This window comes from Callorhinus ursinus, unplaced genomic scaffold (assembly GCF_003265705.2).
Source record: "Callorhinus ursinus isolate GAN/ISIS: 27379988/994484 unplaced genomic scaffold, GSC_fseal_2.0 scaffold6, whole genome shotgun sequence".
Taxonomy (NCBI): domain Eukaryota; kingdom Metazoa; phylum Chordata; class Mammalia; order Carnivora; family Otariidae; genus Callorhinus; species Callorhinus ursinus.
In genome coordinates, this window is record NW_027397068.1 from 27,170,168 (window position 1) to 27,186,065 (window position 15,898).

At 38.1% G+C, this 15,898-nt stretch overlaps 1 protein-coding gene across 4 annotated transcripts in view; it reads right to left on the reverse strand.

The window, feature by feature from the left end:
* PDSS2 (decaprenyl diphosphate synthase subunit 2) overlaps positions 1 to 15,898 on the reverse strand; it is a 253,130-nt gene that overhangs the window by 98,807 nt on the left and 138,425 nt on the right. For all 4 annotated transcript variants that reach the window (XM_073893735.1, XM_025863433.2, XM_025863446.2 and 1 more), the window contains one exon: positions 11,056 to 11,254. In XM_073893735.1, coding sequence (XP_073749836.1) covers positions 11,056 to 11,254 — 199 coding nt within the window. The remainder of the gene's footprint in view (positions 1 to 11,055; positions 11,255 to 15,898) is intronic.

Below are 15,898 nucleotides of genomic sequence, written 5' to 3' on the forward strand. Positions count from 1 at the left end.
AGGAAGATTACTGAAGAACTGGAGCTGATTTTTTTTTAAGATTTTTTTTTCTCCCTCTGGCTTTAGAGAAATAGCAATTTACGCCAGTGAAAATGGAGAGGAAAAAAAAGCTGGCTTGATTAATTTTCTTTCTGGAAGGGATTTACAAAATTGAGGTGACAAAGTATACTATAAAATTGCCATAATCAATATATATCTACCTCTCATGGCCATGGTGTGGGGTTCAACTCTACCCATTTTAGAGAATATATTTTTGTAGAACACAGCCTTTTTTTAATGGGCTTCTTTTTTTTTTTTTTAAGATTTTATTTATTTATTTGAGAGAGAGAGAATGAGAGATAGAGAGCACGAGAGGGAAGAGGGTCAGAGGGAGAAGCAGACTCCCCGCTGAGCAGGGAGCCCGATGTGGGACTCGATCCTGGGACTCCAGGATCATGACCTGAGCCGAAGGCAGCCGCCCAACTAACTGAGCCACCCAGGCGCCCTTTTAATGGGCTTCTTTGAATGCCAGGCAGATAGAAGAAACTCCCTTCCACGTCATCAACTTTCTAGCAGACAGACACTCAGAGAAGTGTCCATTTTGCATGATGGCGTTTGACCTTTTTACGGCAAAAAGACACTTCATTCCATTGTTCTACGGCACCAAAAGGGCAAAGTTCAAGTTTTTAATGAGATCGTAAATTTTAAAAGAACATAATATTGTCTTGTTTCTAGTACACTTCTCAAACTCTGATCATTTATCACTTTTGCCTTAAAGATCAAGGAAGTGGCTCAGAATGGATATAGCGTTTGTTTAATAGGTAGCTATATTAGTAAATGATAAACTGTAAAAATTGGGGGATTTTGAAATTGTAATTTTAAGATAGCATTTTGGCTTCTTTAATTGATAGGCAGATGCCTTTATTGCTACAACATATAACAATATGTTATTGTTATATGTTGTATATATATTTACAAATGCACCACATTTACTCAGTCATGAGTAAATTACATTCTGCACACATTTACTCTAGTCATGAAAACCTATACTTGAGTGGGTTATATGTAGAAAAAGAACATTAATCTTGAGTGTGAGACTAAAGAGGCTAAAAGATATTAATCAATAATTTCCACAGGGAAGCCTGGGTGGCTCAGTCGGTTAGGCATCTGCCTTCAGCTCAGGTCATGATCCCAAGGTCCTAGGATCGCGTTCCATATTGGGCTCCCTGCTCAGCGAGGAGGCTGGTTCTCCCTCTGCCTGCCGCTCCCCCTGCTTGTGCACGTGCTCTCTCTCGCTGACAAATAAAATCTTTAAAAAAAAAAAAATTTCCACAAATAAAATAGTGCACACAAGGTCATAATGTCTATTTTAAATGAGTATGAGGGGCGCCTGGGTGGCTTAGTTGTTAAAGCTTCTGCCTTTGGCTCAGGTCATGATCCCAGGTTCCTGGGATCGAGCCCTGCGTTGGGCTCCCTGCTCTGCGGGAAGCCTGCTTCTCCCTCTCCCACTCCCCCTGCTTGTGTTCCCTCTCTCGTTCTCTCTCTCTCTCTCTCTGTAAAACAAATATATAAATTCTTAGAAAATAAATAAATGAGTATGATAGAGAAAATCTCAAATTTCATATGCTACAGCATGTTTCTAGGTTTCCCTTTTTTTTTTTTTAAAGTAAGTTCTACACCCAAAGTGGGGCTTGAACTCATGACCACAAGAACAAGAGTGGCATGCTCTACTGACTGAGCCAGCCAGGCACTCCTGGGTTTTACTTTTTTTTAAGAGAGAGAGTGCATGTGCATGGGGGGGGTGGGGCAGAGGGAGAGGGAAGGGGGAGAGAGAGCATCTTTATCAGGCTCCACGCCCAGCATGGAGCCCAATGCGGGGCTCAATATCACGACCCTAAGATCATGACTTGAACCTAATCAAGAGCTTAACCAACTGAGCTACCCAGGTGCTCCAGGTTTCACTTTTTAACATGAATTTGAAAGCAGAATTAATATAACAAATAATACAAATATCAAGTAACCAATAGCAGTCTCTTTATTAAGATATATAGATGTGTAAAAGGAGGAGATTTATATGCATAAATTGAGCATTACTTATACAAACAAAATTCTTCCTTGTAAACAACATATTTATGCCTTTAGGAAAACAAAGTTAACATAAGGAAATACATCAGCTACGTAAGGAGTACATCTGTGCCACTGGTTATTTAGAAATATAAATCACTAATGGTTAATAGAACAGTCCCCAGGAATGACATCATGATAATGTTCTGGGATGCTCAAACAAGACCCAGGCTAACTCACAGTCTCCCAACTGACGTATAGTGATAGGTCCATTAAATGAAAATTACTTTAAAAATAGAAAAAAAAAGCATGGTGAATTCAATTTTTTAAATACTAGGATTATCACTACACATGAAAAATAAAAGACTTAAAAAAGATGACAAGTAGTAATCCACACAGTCTTATTTCTACTATGGCTTAATCCTAAACTACAGATCCAGTCTACAAAATAAACAGGAACCCAAAAAAAGCCTCTAATGGTCAGCCAGATTTCTAAATTATAGTGCTTTTCCATTTCATGTTTTTTCCCCAATTATTCAGCATGTCTCACCGATAGCTTGATGCTCAGACACTAAAATTTCAGATTCTGGTATGACCCCATCATTCCAGGATTCAGTGATATTCTACATGAACATAATAGAGAGCAACTTATTTCAGTGGAGTCAGGGAATTTATGGCTTAAAAAAGACCTTATGGCTAAGGTCTCTAAGTCTAGGGTCTGTGGACAGTGAAGTACTAAAACAAAAAGTTGACCTTAGCTTCCATAATTGAAAATGAATGAAAACTCAAAACACTAATTTTTAAACTCACTCTTGAATTCAAAATCTTGTTAATTCACATTTATGTGACAACAGCTGTAATAGTAAGAAGACAATTACCAGAGGATTAATATATCAATTTCTATACTTAGAGATATTTAAAAATCTAAGTGTTACCTAAGGCAATTACCTTGAAGACCCCTAATATCTTCAGGGAAAAGCCAAAGGGAGAATAATTGACTTTGCTAATTTTACCCTTGGCAATTATAAAACAGCTCTGAATTTCTTATGACTGCAGAGCCCTTCATCTAATGGTCTGCCCCAGGAGAAGTACAGAGATAAACACACAATACAGAAATTCAGACAAGAATTCAGTAGCACAAGAAAATGGAAAACTGGTAGAATGAATAAGTCATAAAAAATTAAAGTTGCTACAAATACGCTAACTTTAATTACCAAATACACACCTTCAAAAAAAAGCTGTCACTGTGAAAAGACTGACATACTATATACAGAAATTCTGTATTAAGTTGTCTGCTCCCTCACTACTGTGGTCTCTCTTTTCATTGCTTTTTTTTTTTTTTTAAAGATTCTATTTATTTATTTATTTGAGAGAAAGCAAGAGTGAGAGAGCACAAGCAAGGGGGGAGCAGCAGAGGGAGAGGGAGAAGCAGGCTCCCGAGCAGGGAGCCTGATGCAGAGCTGGATCCCAGGACCCTGGGATCACGACCTGAGCCGAAGGCAGACGCTTAACAGACTGAGCCACCCAGGCGCCCCTCTCTTTTCACTGCTATTGCTGACAAATTTTTCTTTTCTTTTTTTAAGTAAAGTATAATTGACATACAATATCCTATTAGTTTTAAGTGTACATTATAGTGATGCAATTATTTCTTTAAAAAGATTTATTTTAGAGAGAGAAAGAGAGGGAGTGGGGGAGGGGCAGAGGGAGAGGGAGAGGATCTTTTTTTTTAAGATTTTTTTTTAAAGATTTTATTTATTTATTTGAGAGAGAGAGAGAATGAGAGGGAAGAGGGTCAGAGGGAGAAGCAGACTCCCTGCCGAGCAGGGAGCCCGATGCGGGACTCCAGGATCATGACCTGAGCTGAAGGCAGTTGCTTAACCAACTGAGCCACCCAGACACCCCTTTTTTAAGATTTTATTTATTTATTTGCCAGAGAGAGAGAGAGAGAGAGAGCAAGCAAGTGAGCACAAGCAGGGGGAGTGGAAGGCAGAGGGAGAGGGAGAGAATCTTTAAGCAGACTCTGTGCTGAGCGCAGAGCCAGACACAGGGCTCGATCTCAAAACCTTGAGATCATGACCTGAGCTGAAACCAAGAGTCTGACACTAAACTGACTGCGCCACCCAGGCGCCCCAGTGATGCAGTATTTTGATGCATTGCAGAATGGTCCCTACAATAAGTCTAGTTACTATCCATCACCACACAAAGTTATTACAATATTACTGACTATGATCCTTATGCTGTACATTACATCCTCATGACTTAACTTATTTTATAACTGGAAGTTTGTTCCTCTTAATCCCCTTTACCTATTTGTCCACCCCAACCCCTCCCCCTTTGGAAACCAACAGTTTCTTTCCTGTATCTATGAATGTTTCTATTCTGTTGTTCATTTGTTTGTTTTTTAGGTTCCACATATAAGTGAGATTATATGACATTTGCCTTTCTGAGTCTGACTTATTTCACTTGGCATAATACCCTCCAGGTCCATCTATGTTGTCACAAATGGCAAGATTTTATTCTTTTTTATGGCTGAGTAATATTCACACACATACACATACACCCATATATATAGCATATGGTATATATACCACATCTTCCTTATCCATTCATCTATCAACAATGTTTTTTTCTTGTAAGAGAAAATTAAAACATCTTTAAACAGAAATCTAACTTTACTAAGATATTAACCAGATGTATAGAACTTTAAAAAAATTTAATACTGTCCCAAAGAAATATTTATCACTATCTCCTCCTCCAACTAAAAAATGCTTATTAATGATTACCATTATCCTTAATCAACTTAAGCTTCTGGGAACTCATTTAATAAAATTAGTCTTCTTCTGAGATATAACTTTACTATCCTTAAAAAAATAAACTGCCAAGTACTTAAATGAAAGGAATTGGTTATGAGTATGGAAGATTTGCTTTATCAAAGAGAATTCTTGACTTCCAAGAACTTATAATCTCTTCAGTTTAAACTGCTGTTCACATGGTTTGGAAACCATCTAGTATGATTAAAAGAGAACTACCAGAAGCCTAGATTTGTAGAAGATCAAGTATAGACCCCTGGACATGGTACTCAAGGCCTTTCACAAGAACTGATCCAGCGAAGTATCTTTTGAAATTGACTTTCACAGAGCCTTCAAATTTTGAAGAACAAGGGACAAAAGGATCCTTTTTTTTTTTTGCATGAACAGAATGGTTGCAACAGAATAAAAGCTTCAGTTCCACACACAATTATCAAATTTAAAAAACAATATACCATGGACTAAAAAGGAAAAAGAAATTCCTCACCAAAAAGGGTCAATAAAATGAAAATTTTAAAGTGCAAACTGGTGCAGAGACCATGAAGGTATTAGGGCTCACTGAAGAGGAAAGAAATGCCTGATCATTCTTATTTCACGGAGAAGCTTCAGGCTGAGCTGTTGCTTGGATATGCTGTTTTTGTTTTGTGTGTGTGGTTTTTTATGTTTTGTTTTTTTGAATCAAATACTGCCACTGAAATCCAGTGCCTAATGGAGCAGATGGTGGAGGTCTTAGACTCTGGAACATTTATAGTGATGCTTCTGAATGCAAAACACCAAGAGTGGATTTCACAAACGATGAATCTAAATTGATTTTGAGGGGAGTAAAGCTTCCACTTTCTCTGAACTTGAACTGCATTGAAAGATGTGTGAATGATACAAGCTAGCTAAGAAAAAGGAACACATTAAACATCATTTCCATAAAGTGAGTGGTGAAAGCAAGCGAATACTTGTTTACGTCATTACAATATGATTATATTTGTATGAAATACCATCTTCTTAACCTTATGTAAGATTTCATCAGAATAGCTTAAAGTAAGTTAAAACTAATGATTACAGAAAACAGAAATTTGTCTAAAGGCAGTAAGTCTTGTTTTAAGGTAGGGGCCAGGCTGAGGGCTAGTTACTGAAATGTGGATCTAGTTACCAAATCCTGACTCTCTCTTCCTAGGTATGTGGGGGTCTAATCTATAAGTGGCCAGTGTGTGTGACTAGAGCTAGTCATGTGCAGTGCCGGGCACCCAAGGAACTACAGCAGCCTGTACTTTCTGAGGCCTCCTCCTTCTCCAAGACCCAAAGCTCATCACAGACTATAGCAGGTATGGTCAAGAGGAAAGATGGATGATGCAGTCATAGAGTAGCTCTCAAAGGCAATGGATCAGTCATCCTTGCACTAACATATGAATTCCAGTAAAGGAGAGAATTTAGTGAGATGCATCAAAGTAGACTACATACATAGAAAATAGAACAATTTGAGGGTAAATAAAAAGAATGCTAAAATGGTAATAAATCTTTGGAGGGAGATTTGAGATTCTCTATTATTCCATTTTATATAACCAATTCATTTCTTACTCTGGCTTCCTTTCCATGTGAATATAAACTATACATTAAAGGTACCATTCCATTTTTCCCCTAAAAATCAGCAGGTCCGTCTCATGAAATATGTGCTAGCCAAAAGTGTGATGGGGAGATAGGGCAGAATGCTATTTGTCTCACAATATCTGTTATCTGTATCTTCCATATTTTTGGATGGACACATGGCTACCCACAAGAAAGTTTACATTTCCTAGTCTCCCTTATAAGTAGGTGTGGCCATATAATTCAATTCTGGCCAGTAGGTAAGCAGAACCATCTGAGTAACTTCTGAGAAATGTCTTTAAAGTGCTGATACTATATTTATCATCCAAACTGGGACACTTGAGAGTAAAAGGGAATACTAAGAAAATGAAATTTTTATAATTTTTGAAACATGTATTTATTAGCAAATGACTTTATTATGTTGTGGGCTTGTTAACAAGTTCTACTCAAAAACTATTTTCAAAACTGCAATTTAAGAAGAAAGAAAAATAACATATATCCATGTACATTAAAACTAAAAAAGAATTTTATAGTGATTATCTGAATATTAAAAAAATAGCCAGTAGAATAATTATTCTTGGTATATATTTACATACTTTAACTCATTTCTTAGCATATCTGTCCCTAATATTGTGTAACTGGCATTCTTCTAAAGAATGTGCTTTTATTTTATTTTTTAAAAAGATTTTAAGTAATCTCTACACCCAACATGGGGCTTCAACCTACAATCCAGAGATCAAGAGTCACACACACTACCAACTGAGCCAGCCAGGCACCCCTGAAGAATGTGCTTTTAAAAATATGGCATTTTGGGGCGCCTACGTGGCTCGGTTGGTTGAGCATCTGTCTTCGGCTCAGGTCATGATATCGGGGTCCCGGGATCGAGCCCCGTGTCGGGCTCCCTGCTTGTGGGGAGCCTGTTTCTCCCTCTCCTCCCCGCTTGTGCTCTCTCTCTCTCAAATGAATGGATAAAATCTTAAAAAAAAAATATATATATATACACACACACACATCCATATATATGGCATTTAAGAATTATATATATAATATATATATTACAGCATTTAAGAACTAAACTGCCAGCAATATTCTTCGTAGTTGCATTTTATGACTAATTTGAAATTATTGATACCTTCAATTGATTCTTATTGGTAGACCATAATATTTTTAATTGAGGAAATGCTCATTCTACAGATTCTGAGTTACCTGATAAGCTCTGAGCAAATCTGCTAAATGGAAGAGAAACTCAATTCTAATTTTTTAAATATTGTAAAATATAACTATTCCAGCCCAAATATTTTCAAGGTACTGTCTTTTTGCTTCCTTCAAAGTACCTTTCTTTGACAAATATTTTTATAAGACAAAGCTTGTCAAATAAATTGCCTCTATGATTCTTTTGAATGTTTTACTAAAATTAGATGCTGCAAAATCTAGGCCTTCTAAATTTCATTTTATTCGTGTGTGTATAATTTATTCAAAATAGCAGCACTACCAAAAGATTCTTCTTGCAAGGTGAGATATTCCAAATCACAATTATAGAACTGTAAATTTTAATCTTGGGTAGCATTTGAGATCTTACCATTTATTTTGTTCTGTTCCTCCCTTGCTTTTGTAAGGAAAAATTCCAATGGAATTTTCATTAATTGTTTTCATTGTAATTTCCTAAAAGCTTCATTTGGTGTTCTATTTGTTGAACATTTGATTTAAGATTTTGAGTGGATTTTGAGCAAGATGTTCACCAAAATTTTATGCCTCATTTATATAAAATTCAATACTATTGTTGGGTATAAAGATTTTGAGAATCTGATTAATGATAAGCAACAAAGACAGAAGGTACATACTGCAGTGCTGAACTGTATTTTTGTACTCAGAGTAACACCAAAGTTCTCAAAATCTTATAGTTTAAAGACTTGAACATTAAAGATACTTGAAATTTTTATAACAATACCTTCTATTTCAACTTAGAGAATGTTAACACTTGTTTGGATACGATTATGAATTATGGGTATGCCACAATGAATTCCAACTACTCCATAGGTTTCACAATATAGTAAGAACACTGTTTTTACCACAACACTATGTGTGCCTCACCAAAATGTGTACTTGTATATTATTGTAAACTAATAATTTTATCTCCCATGTTGCACTTTATTTAAGTGATCTCTACATCCTGCATGAGGCTTGAACTCACGACCCCAAGATCAAGAGTCGGATGCTCTACTGACTGAGCCAGCCAGGTGCCCCTTCCATGTTGTACTTTAAACTGAATTTCCAAACTCACTCATAATGGCTTTACCTTTGATAGAATATACTTCCAAAAGCTTTACCTTGATCCCATGAACGGATGGAAAAAACAAAACCTTTTTCTGAATTAACTAAAATGATTTAATTAAAGTACCAGCTGACACTCAACTAAAACTGGAACTACTTAACTGTAAAGTTCTTCTGCCAATGGAGCCAACAAATATAAAGTTACTGCTTACTTTTTCCTATGCGCACATAAAAAACCTGTAGTCGAAAAATGAGTGAAATTAATTTAGAAAAACAGACATCTGTCTAAAAGTTAGGCTTCACTTTTTCAGCAGATTAGTTTTCATGTGGTCAGTGATACCAGTATGGCCTCCCCAGTGGATGTAAATGTCAACATTTTGTGCAAATTACACGTTCCTTATCAACTTTCTCAGTACTTTAAAAAATGAAATATATAGTTTTTAGCTTATTCCTGCCAAAAAGTTTTATTGCAAAAACAAACTGTTGCCAAACAATAAAATAGTTAAAGGTTTACATTACACAAGCAAGTGTGCTCAGTCTACTCTCTACCCTCTCTGATCAGCCTTGATTTCCCACATATACTCACCAATGCCCCACTTCCACCTTACTATGTTTCCCACTGAGCTTTGGGACTGGTACCTGGTGGCTTGGTAACTCTTGAAGGCCATGCACAGGCCACAGTACAATTGGGTGATACATCAAATGGCAGCAATGTCAAATACTTCTACACCTGATACAGGAAAAAGTTAACGATTAACCTAGACTGTCAGTGTACTTTGTTTTATCAGCAATTGCCCTGCGTTCTGTCCTTGACTGGGAGGTGTCTGAAAGGGTTGGGAAAAGAGGTAAGTTATTGCTGGTTGTCCTCCAGATTTAATATCACCTTAACATGAGAACACTCTCCACTGTACATGGGTCTCATATTCTATTAGCCTACACTAGACAAAAACTCAGTCAGAGGTTGGAAGTATAAAGTAGACATCTATGAAACCCATCCTGGCTCATCCTAATGGAATTATTAGTAATCATTCTCTGTTAAAAAATCCAGGACAAATGTTAAGACAGATGGGATTCTGGGACAGTGGACTTACACTGAGACTATCCTTAGCAAACCAGGATGTACCCTCACTTGACCTTCAGGTGAAGGAGATCTGCCTTTCTCTGTCTTCCTCCTCCTCCTTTCCTATTGACTCGAGTGAGAACATGATGGCAGCTGTTTGGGGCCAGAAATATAGTAGTAAGGTACGGATGGCAGAGCAGGATGACAGAAAATGCCTTTGGCTCCCGACTTTGTAGAATCAATCCTAGACTAGCCTGCCTAGTCCTGGATGTTTTTACATGAAAAAGAATAAATCCTATCTTGTTTTGGCCACTGTTATTTTATAACTAAACCTAATTCAAACTCATATATAAGGAATATCTCTACAATCTTTCTAGAAAGCAGCTTGGCAATATGTATCAAGAATGCTAACAATGGGGGCGCCTGGGTGGCTCAGTTGGTTGAGCGACTGCCTCCGGCTCAGGTCATGATCCTGGAGTCCCTGGATCGAGTCCTGCATCGGGCTCCCTGCTCGGCGGGGAGTCTGCTTCTCCCTCTGACCCTCCCCCCTCTCATGTGCTCTCTCTCTCTCTCTCAAATAAAATAAATATTAAAAAAAAAAGAATGCTAAAAATGTTTAAACCCTTTGAGCCACTTTTAGGTATTTATCTGAACAAAATAATCTGGAATGAGGGATACTGCTGTGTAAAGATGTTTACTGCAGATCTATTTATGACAATAAAAAACCAGAAGCAACTTAAGTTCCCAAAATGAGACATTTGTTAAATAAATGATATTACATCTAAATAACTGAATATTATGCAACCATTAACAAGTTTGTGAAAAATGTTAATAACATGGGAAAACACCCACATCATAATATGAAGTAGAAAAAAATAGGCAGGACTAAAAAAAACCTTATACATGTAAGTTCTCACCTATGTTACAAAAAACTCACATATATAAAGGTAGGAGCAAGCAAACAAAAAGCTTGAAAGGAAACCCATCACAATATTAACTAACAGTGATTATCTCTGGATGGTGAGGTAATATAGGTAATATCTGTTTACAGATCTTCTCTGTGCTAAATATTTAACAGTATTCTATAATTAACAAATAATTATAACCAGAAAAAACTGATTTCAAAACTCTTTGTTAGCATTTACCAGCTTTACTGGTGTTGACACTGCCACCATCTTCATCACAATTTTACTGAGCATCTACATGTGGGGAGCTGGGGCAGCAGGGTGCACAGACCTCCACAGCTCCAGCAGAGCCCCCTAAAAGTCATCCAGACACGAGTAACCTGCCCGGTATTACCTTGGTGTTCTGTAGCAGTGCTAGTCCGTTGCAGGCATTTGCTAGAAGAAAGTCTCCACTCAGGATAGCTATTTTATTTCCAAATTGCATGTCTTTCAACAGTCCATCAGAAGACTGCAATTCATTTAAATTTACTATCCCACGATGTACGAGGAGAGCAGTATGGATAAGTTCTGTGATCTCTGCCAAACTTCTTTGACTGAAACATGAAGGTAAGACTTGTCTGAGTGTTAAGAATACCACCACATCAGTAATGTCAGACTTCAGTTTTCAACAGTAAAATATTTCAGTTACTAGTCTCTCTCGCTCTCTCTTTTTAAAACTATTCCTTTTTAGTGACGTTTTTAATAGAGGACTCTCTAATGAGCAGTTTGGGATCTATAAGCAGATCTTGACATGTTCCTTCCCTAGAATATTCCTCACTCTCCCTCCCATGAATAACCAGGATTCTCCAAAGAGAAGCTGCCAGTGGGGCCACCCTTTACAGTTCCATTTAGATACTCTGTTATCAGTATACCTTTCCTACCTCTGTAATTTTAGGATTTCTGAAATTCCTTACTAGTACCTAATGAAATTCCAATTTAAGGAGGACCATAACCCATGTCAAGCATTAAGTTAAACACTTTAATATGCTATCTTTTTTAATCCTAATGCAAAGCTATGGGATTTACAGAGATGAATAAAATGCGGTCTCTTTCTTCAAAGACCTTACATTTCAGAATAAAAACCAAGATATATACCTACAGTAGTAAATAAAACAGAGAAAGCCCTGGAGAAGTTTATAGTATAGTACTGTATCAGATGGGATGTCAAGTAATGTTTCTTTTCTTTCCTTTCCTTTTTTAAAAAAAATTTTTTTAAAGATTTTATTTATTTATTTGACACAGAGAGAGAGCACAAGCAGGGGGAACATCAGAGGGAGAGGGAGAGGGAGAAGCAGGCTCCTGCCGAACAGGGAGCCCAACTTGGGGACTTGATCCCAGGACCCTGAGATCATGACCCGAGCCGAAGGCAGACGCTTAACCGATTGAGCCACCTAGAGGGCCCTCCATTTTTTTTTTTTAAGATTTTATATACTTATTTGAGAGATAGGAGAGAGAGACCACAAGTGGGAGGTGGGGGGAGGGGCAGAGGGAGAGGGAGAGGGAGAAGTACACTCTCAGCTGAGCAGGGGGCTTGATCTCAGGTCCCCTGGATCCCAGGACCTGAGCCGAAGGCAGATGCTTAACCAACTGAGCCACCCAGGTGCCTGAAATGTTTCTTTTCTTATACTTTTCTATACTTTGTACATTTTCTATTGACAAAAGCATTATTTTACAATCATAATAACCCAAACAATTACTAGCATATTTAAATTTCATAACCATCCTATGATAGGTATTAACTCCTTTTTATAGGTGAGAAAATTGTTCCACACCAATAAATGACTTTCCCAAAGGCATACAGTAATGTAGAGCTGTTAATCTGTTGGAATCTGTTACAAATGACTTTATGTGAATCACACCACTTGGTTTCTGTGCTCCTGTGTTGTCCCCTCCACACCAACTCTGGGCTTAGCCATGTGACTGACTTTGGCCAAAAGGACCTTCGAAAATGTGACATAAGCAAAGCCTGAAAAATGGTTATGTATTAAGACTTGTCCAAAGCAGTCACATGAGTGACCCCAGGCAAGAAGAACCATCTGGTCAATCCACAGAATGATAAGAAATAAAATGACTGTTTCAGGTTACTAAATATAGGGTAGTTTGCTATGTAGCAATAGATATCTGATACAGAAACTGGTATATCTGGGTATGGTGTGCTGCTCAACAAAAACCTAAAATATATGTCAATGGCTTTGAGTCTGAATGATGGGGGCTAAATGGGAAAGTTGAAGAAACGGCAAATTCTTAGTGGCAGCTGGAAAGGCAGTGAAGCAATTGTTACTGGAGATTGAGAAGGGACATACTGTGTTAGAAGGTAGTGAAACAATTGGCAAAACTGTTGCCTATGGTAACTTGAAAGATAGAAAATATATATAATGAAATTATGTATCTGGATAAGGGGACTGATTCTCAGGCAGAATGATGAAATGTCATCTGGATTACTGTAGCTGCGTATGACAAGGTACAAGAGAAATGAGCTACAGAGAGAACTGTTGTTTTGAAGCACAATTTAGAGGAACAATAAAGGAGAAAAGACTTGCTAGGTTGAAAATAAAACTTCCACATCTCCAGTCTCTCCAGAAAAAAGCCTGTCAAAGAAAAAAATGGGGATGCCTGGGTGGCTCAGTCGTTAAACGTCTGCCTTCGGCTCGGGTCATGGTCCCAGGGTCCTGGGATCGAGCCCCGTGTCAGGCTCCCTGCTCGGCAGGAAGCCTGCTTCTCCCTCTCCCACTCCCCCTGCTCGTGTTCCTGCTCTTGCTCTCTGTCAAATAAATAAATAAAATCTTTAAAAAAAAAAAAAGAAAGAAATGGTATTAGGAAAAAGATAATATCAAAACTGTGGCTATAAGAACTTTTCTAAAGACCTAAAAAATTTAAGGTGATGCTCAACAGACCCCTTGGGCTAGACAAAAGATCTTCTAAGAACTCTAAGGGTACTGTCCCACAGCAGCCTTACACTCAAAGTAGAGATGTTCATCCCAAAAAAGAACTATAGATGTCCCCTAAAAGGGCATGGAATGAACATTTATGACATTCACAGAAATCCCAAAAAGCTTTTAAGGAAGTTGTATGAGCTTCAACTAAAAGTGACAAGAGACAGTTCAAAGGAAAAAAAGGAGCTTCTAAACCAACTTTCCATGGACAAGAAATCAGGCTGAGACAGCTACTCAGCTATAAGTATGAATCATCTCTTCCTCTTCTTCTTCTTTTTTTTTTTATTATAGTTGATACACAGCGTTATGTTAATTTCAGGTGTATAACACAGGGATTCGATAAGTCTGTGTTATGCTACGCTGACCACAAGTGTAGCTATCTCTGAATCGTTTCTTACTGAAAATGTTCAGGGAAAATAGTTCCAAGGGCAAAGGATTCTGGAGGACAGTGGAATAGGGAACCTCTCCCAGGAAAAAGACTGGGCCCTAGTCAAATATTCTTTGCTTCTAGAGTAGGAGGTTCTGATACTGTGTGCCCAGCTGGATTTCAGAATTACTATGGACCATTGATTATTATGTGCTTCCAAATCCTCCCTTTTTTTAACGGAAGTGACTACTGTGGTTATCTTGTTCCCAACTCACCATTCTATGCTAGGTGTGTAGTGGTGGTAGGGGTAAATAACTCATCCTTTTAGTCCCCTGGATTAAGAGGAGCTGCACCTCTGGAGCCACATCCACAACCGGACCTAACAAAAATTATGAGCTCATGGACCTTGAGCTTGACACCATGAAATATATGAGACTTTGGGGTCTTGGGAGGTGGTAAGTATATTTTGCATAAGGAAGGAATGTGAATCATGGGGACCTGAGAGTAGACTGTGGCAGACGGTTATACCAACGGCCACCAATGAATCAATCATACCTCCTGACATCTACATCACGTCTCCTTGATTAACTCTGAGTTGATTATATGACTTGCTTGGCCGGTGGGATATCAGCAAATGTGGGACAAACAAGCTTGGTAAGTGTTTTTGCACTGGGGCTTACCCTCTTGGAATGCTGCCCTGAGACTACATGTGAAGAAACCCAATCTAGCCTCCTTGAGATGAAAGACAACATGGAGAGGAGAAAGCCCAGCTTTCCTAAACATGCTCACCCTCTAGCCGACCTACCAGGTAAATGCAGCCACATAAATAAACCCAGGAGAAACTAGCAGAGGATCAGTCCAGCCAATCCACAGAACTATGAAAAGTAAAATGTTTACTGTTTTAAAAGCCACCAAGTTTGGGGGCAGTTTTGTTACACAACAGATAACTGGTTAGAGACTTCAAAATCCAACCTATTTCCACTGTAGTAGGCTGCTTCTTAGATCACCAGTTGCAGTTATTTTAAAATTTTCTCTGAGGAAGGTAAATTTGTGCTGGGCCTTGAATGACAGGTATGATTTCTACAACTGGAGAGAAGGGGCACACACAATAGCAGAAGAGTAGGGATTAAGAACCCCAGAATAACGAAGAACAGGAATCAAGCCTGGGTGAAGCAAGAGGAGAAAACGTGACCAGAGGGTGAGGAGGTCAGTTTGGTCAGAGTATATAGGGTCTGTGTGGGTAAGTGAGAAGTAGTTATCTGGAACTAGATTATAGCAGGTTAAAGGGTCTGTGTTTTGTTACACAGGCAGTGTTTTTGAGAAGGAGGGATGATATATATATATATATATTTAAAGATTTTATTTATTTATTCAACAGAGAGAGACATAGCGAGAGAGGGAACACAAGCAGGGGGAGAGGGAGAGGGAGAAGCAGGCTTCCCGCTGAGCAGGGAGCCCGATGTGGGGCTCGATCCCAGAACCCTGGGATCATGACCTGAGCCAAAGGCAGACGCTTAACAACTGAGACACCCAGGTGCCCCAAAATGATTTAGGAAAAATATTCTGAAGGTGATATGTAGAAAAATCTGAAAAAGTAGATGGTGAATAGAGAGATCGGTGAGGGAAGACGCTATTACAAAGGCCCAAGGGAAATGTAACAATAGGGCTTGACCTAAAGGTCAAATTTAAGCATTTGACCCAGGACAACCTTAGACACGGAGACAAATAAATATAAAATAATCAAATAATAAATATGAGACTTTTTAATCCTAAAGACTACTGAGATGTTAACAGAAAACATTTAAAAACAAAAAGGAGCTAACATTTAAAATTATCCTTTAAAAAAGTAACTAAAAGAATAAGAATTTGTCTCTCAAGAAAAATATAGTACTAGTTTA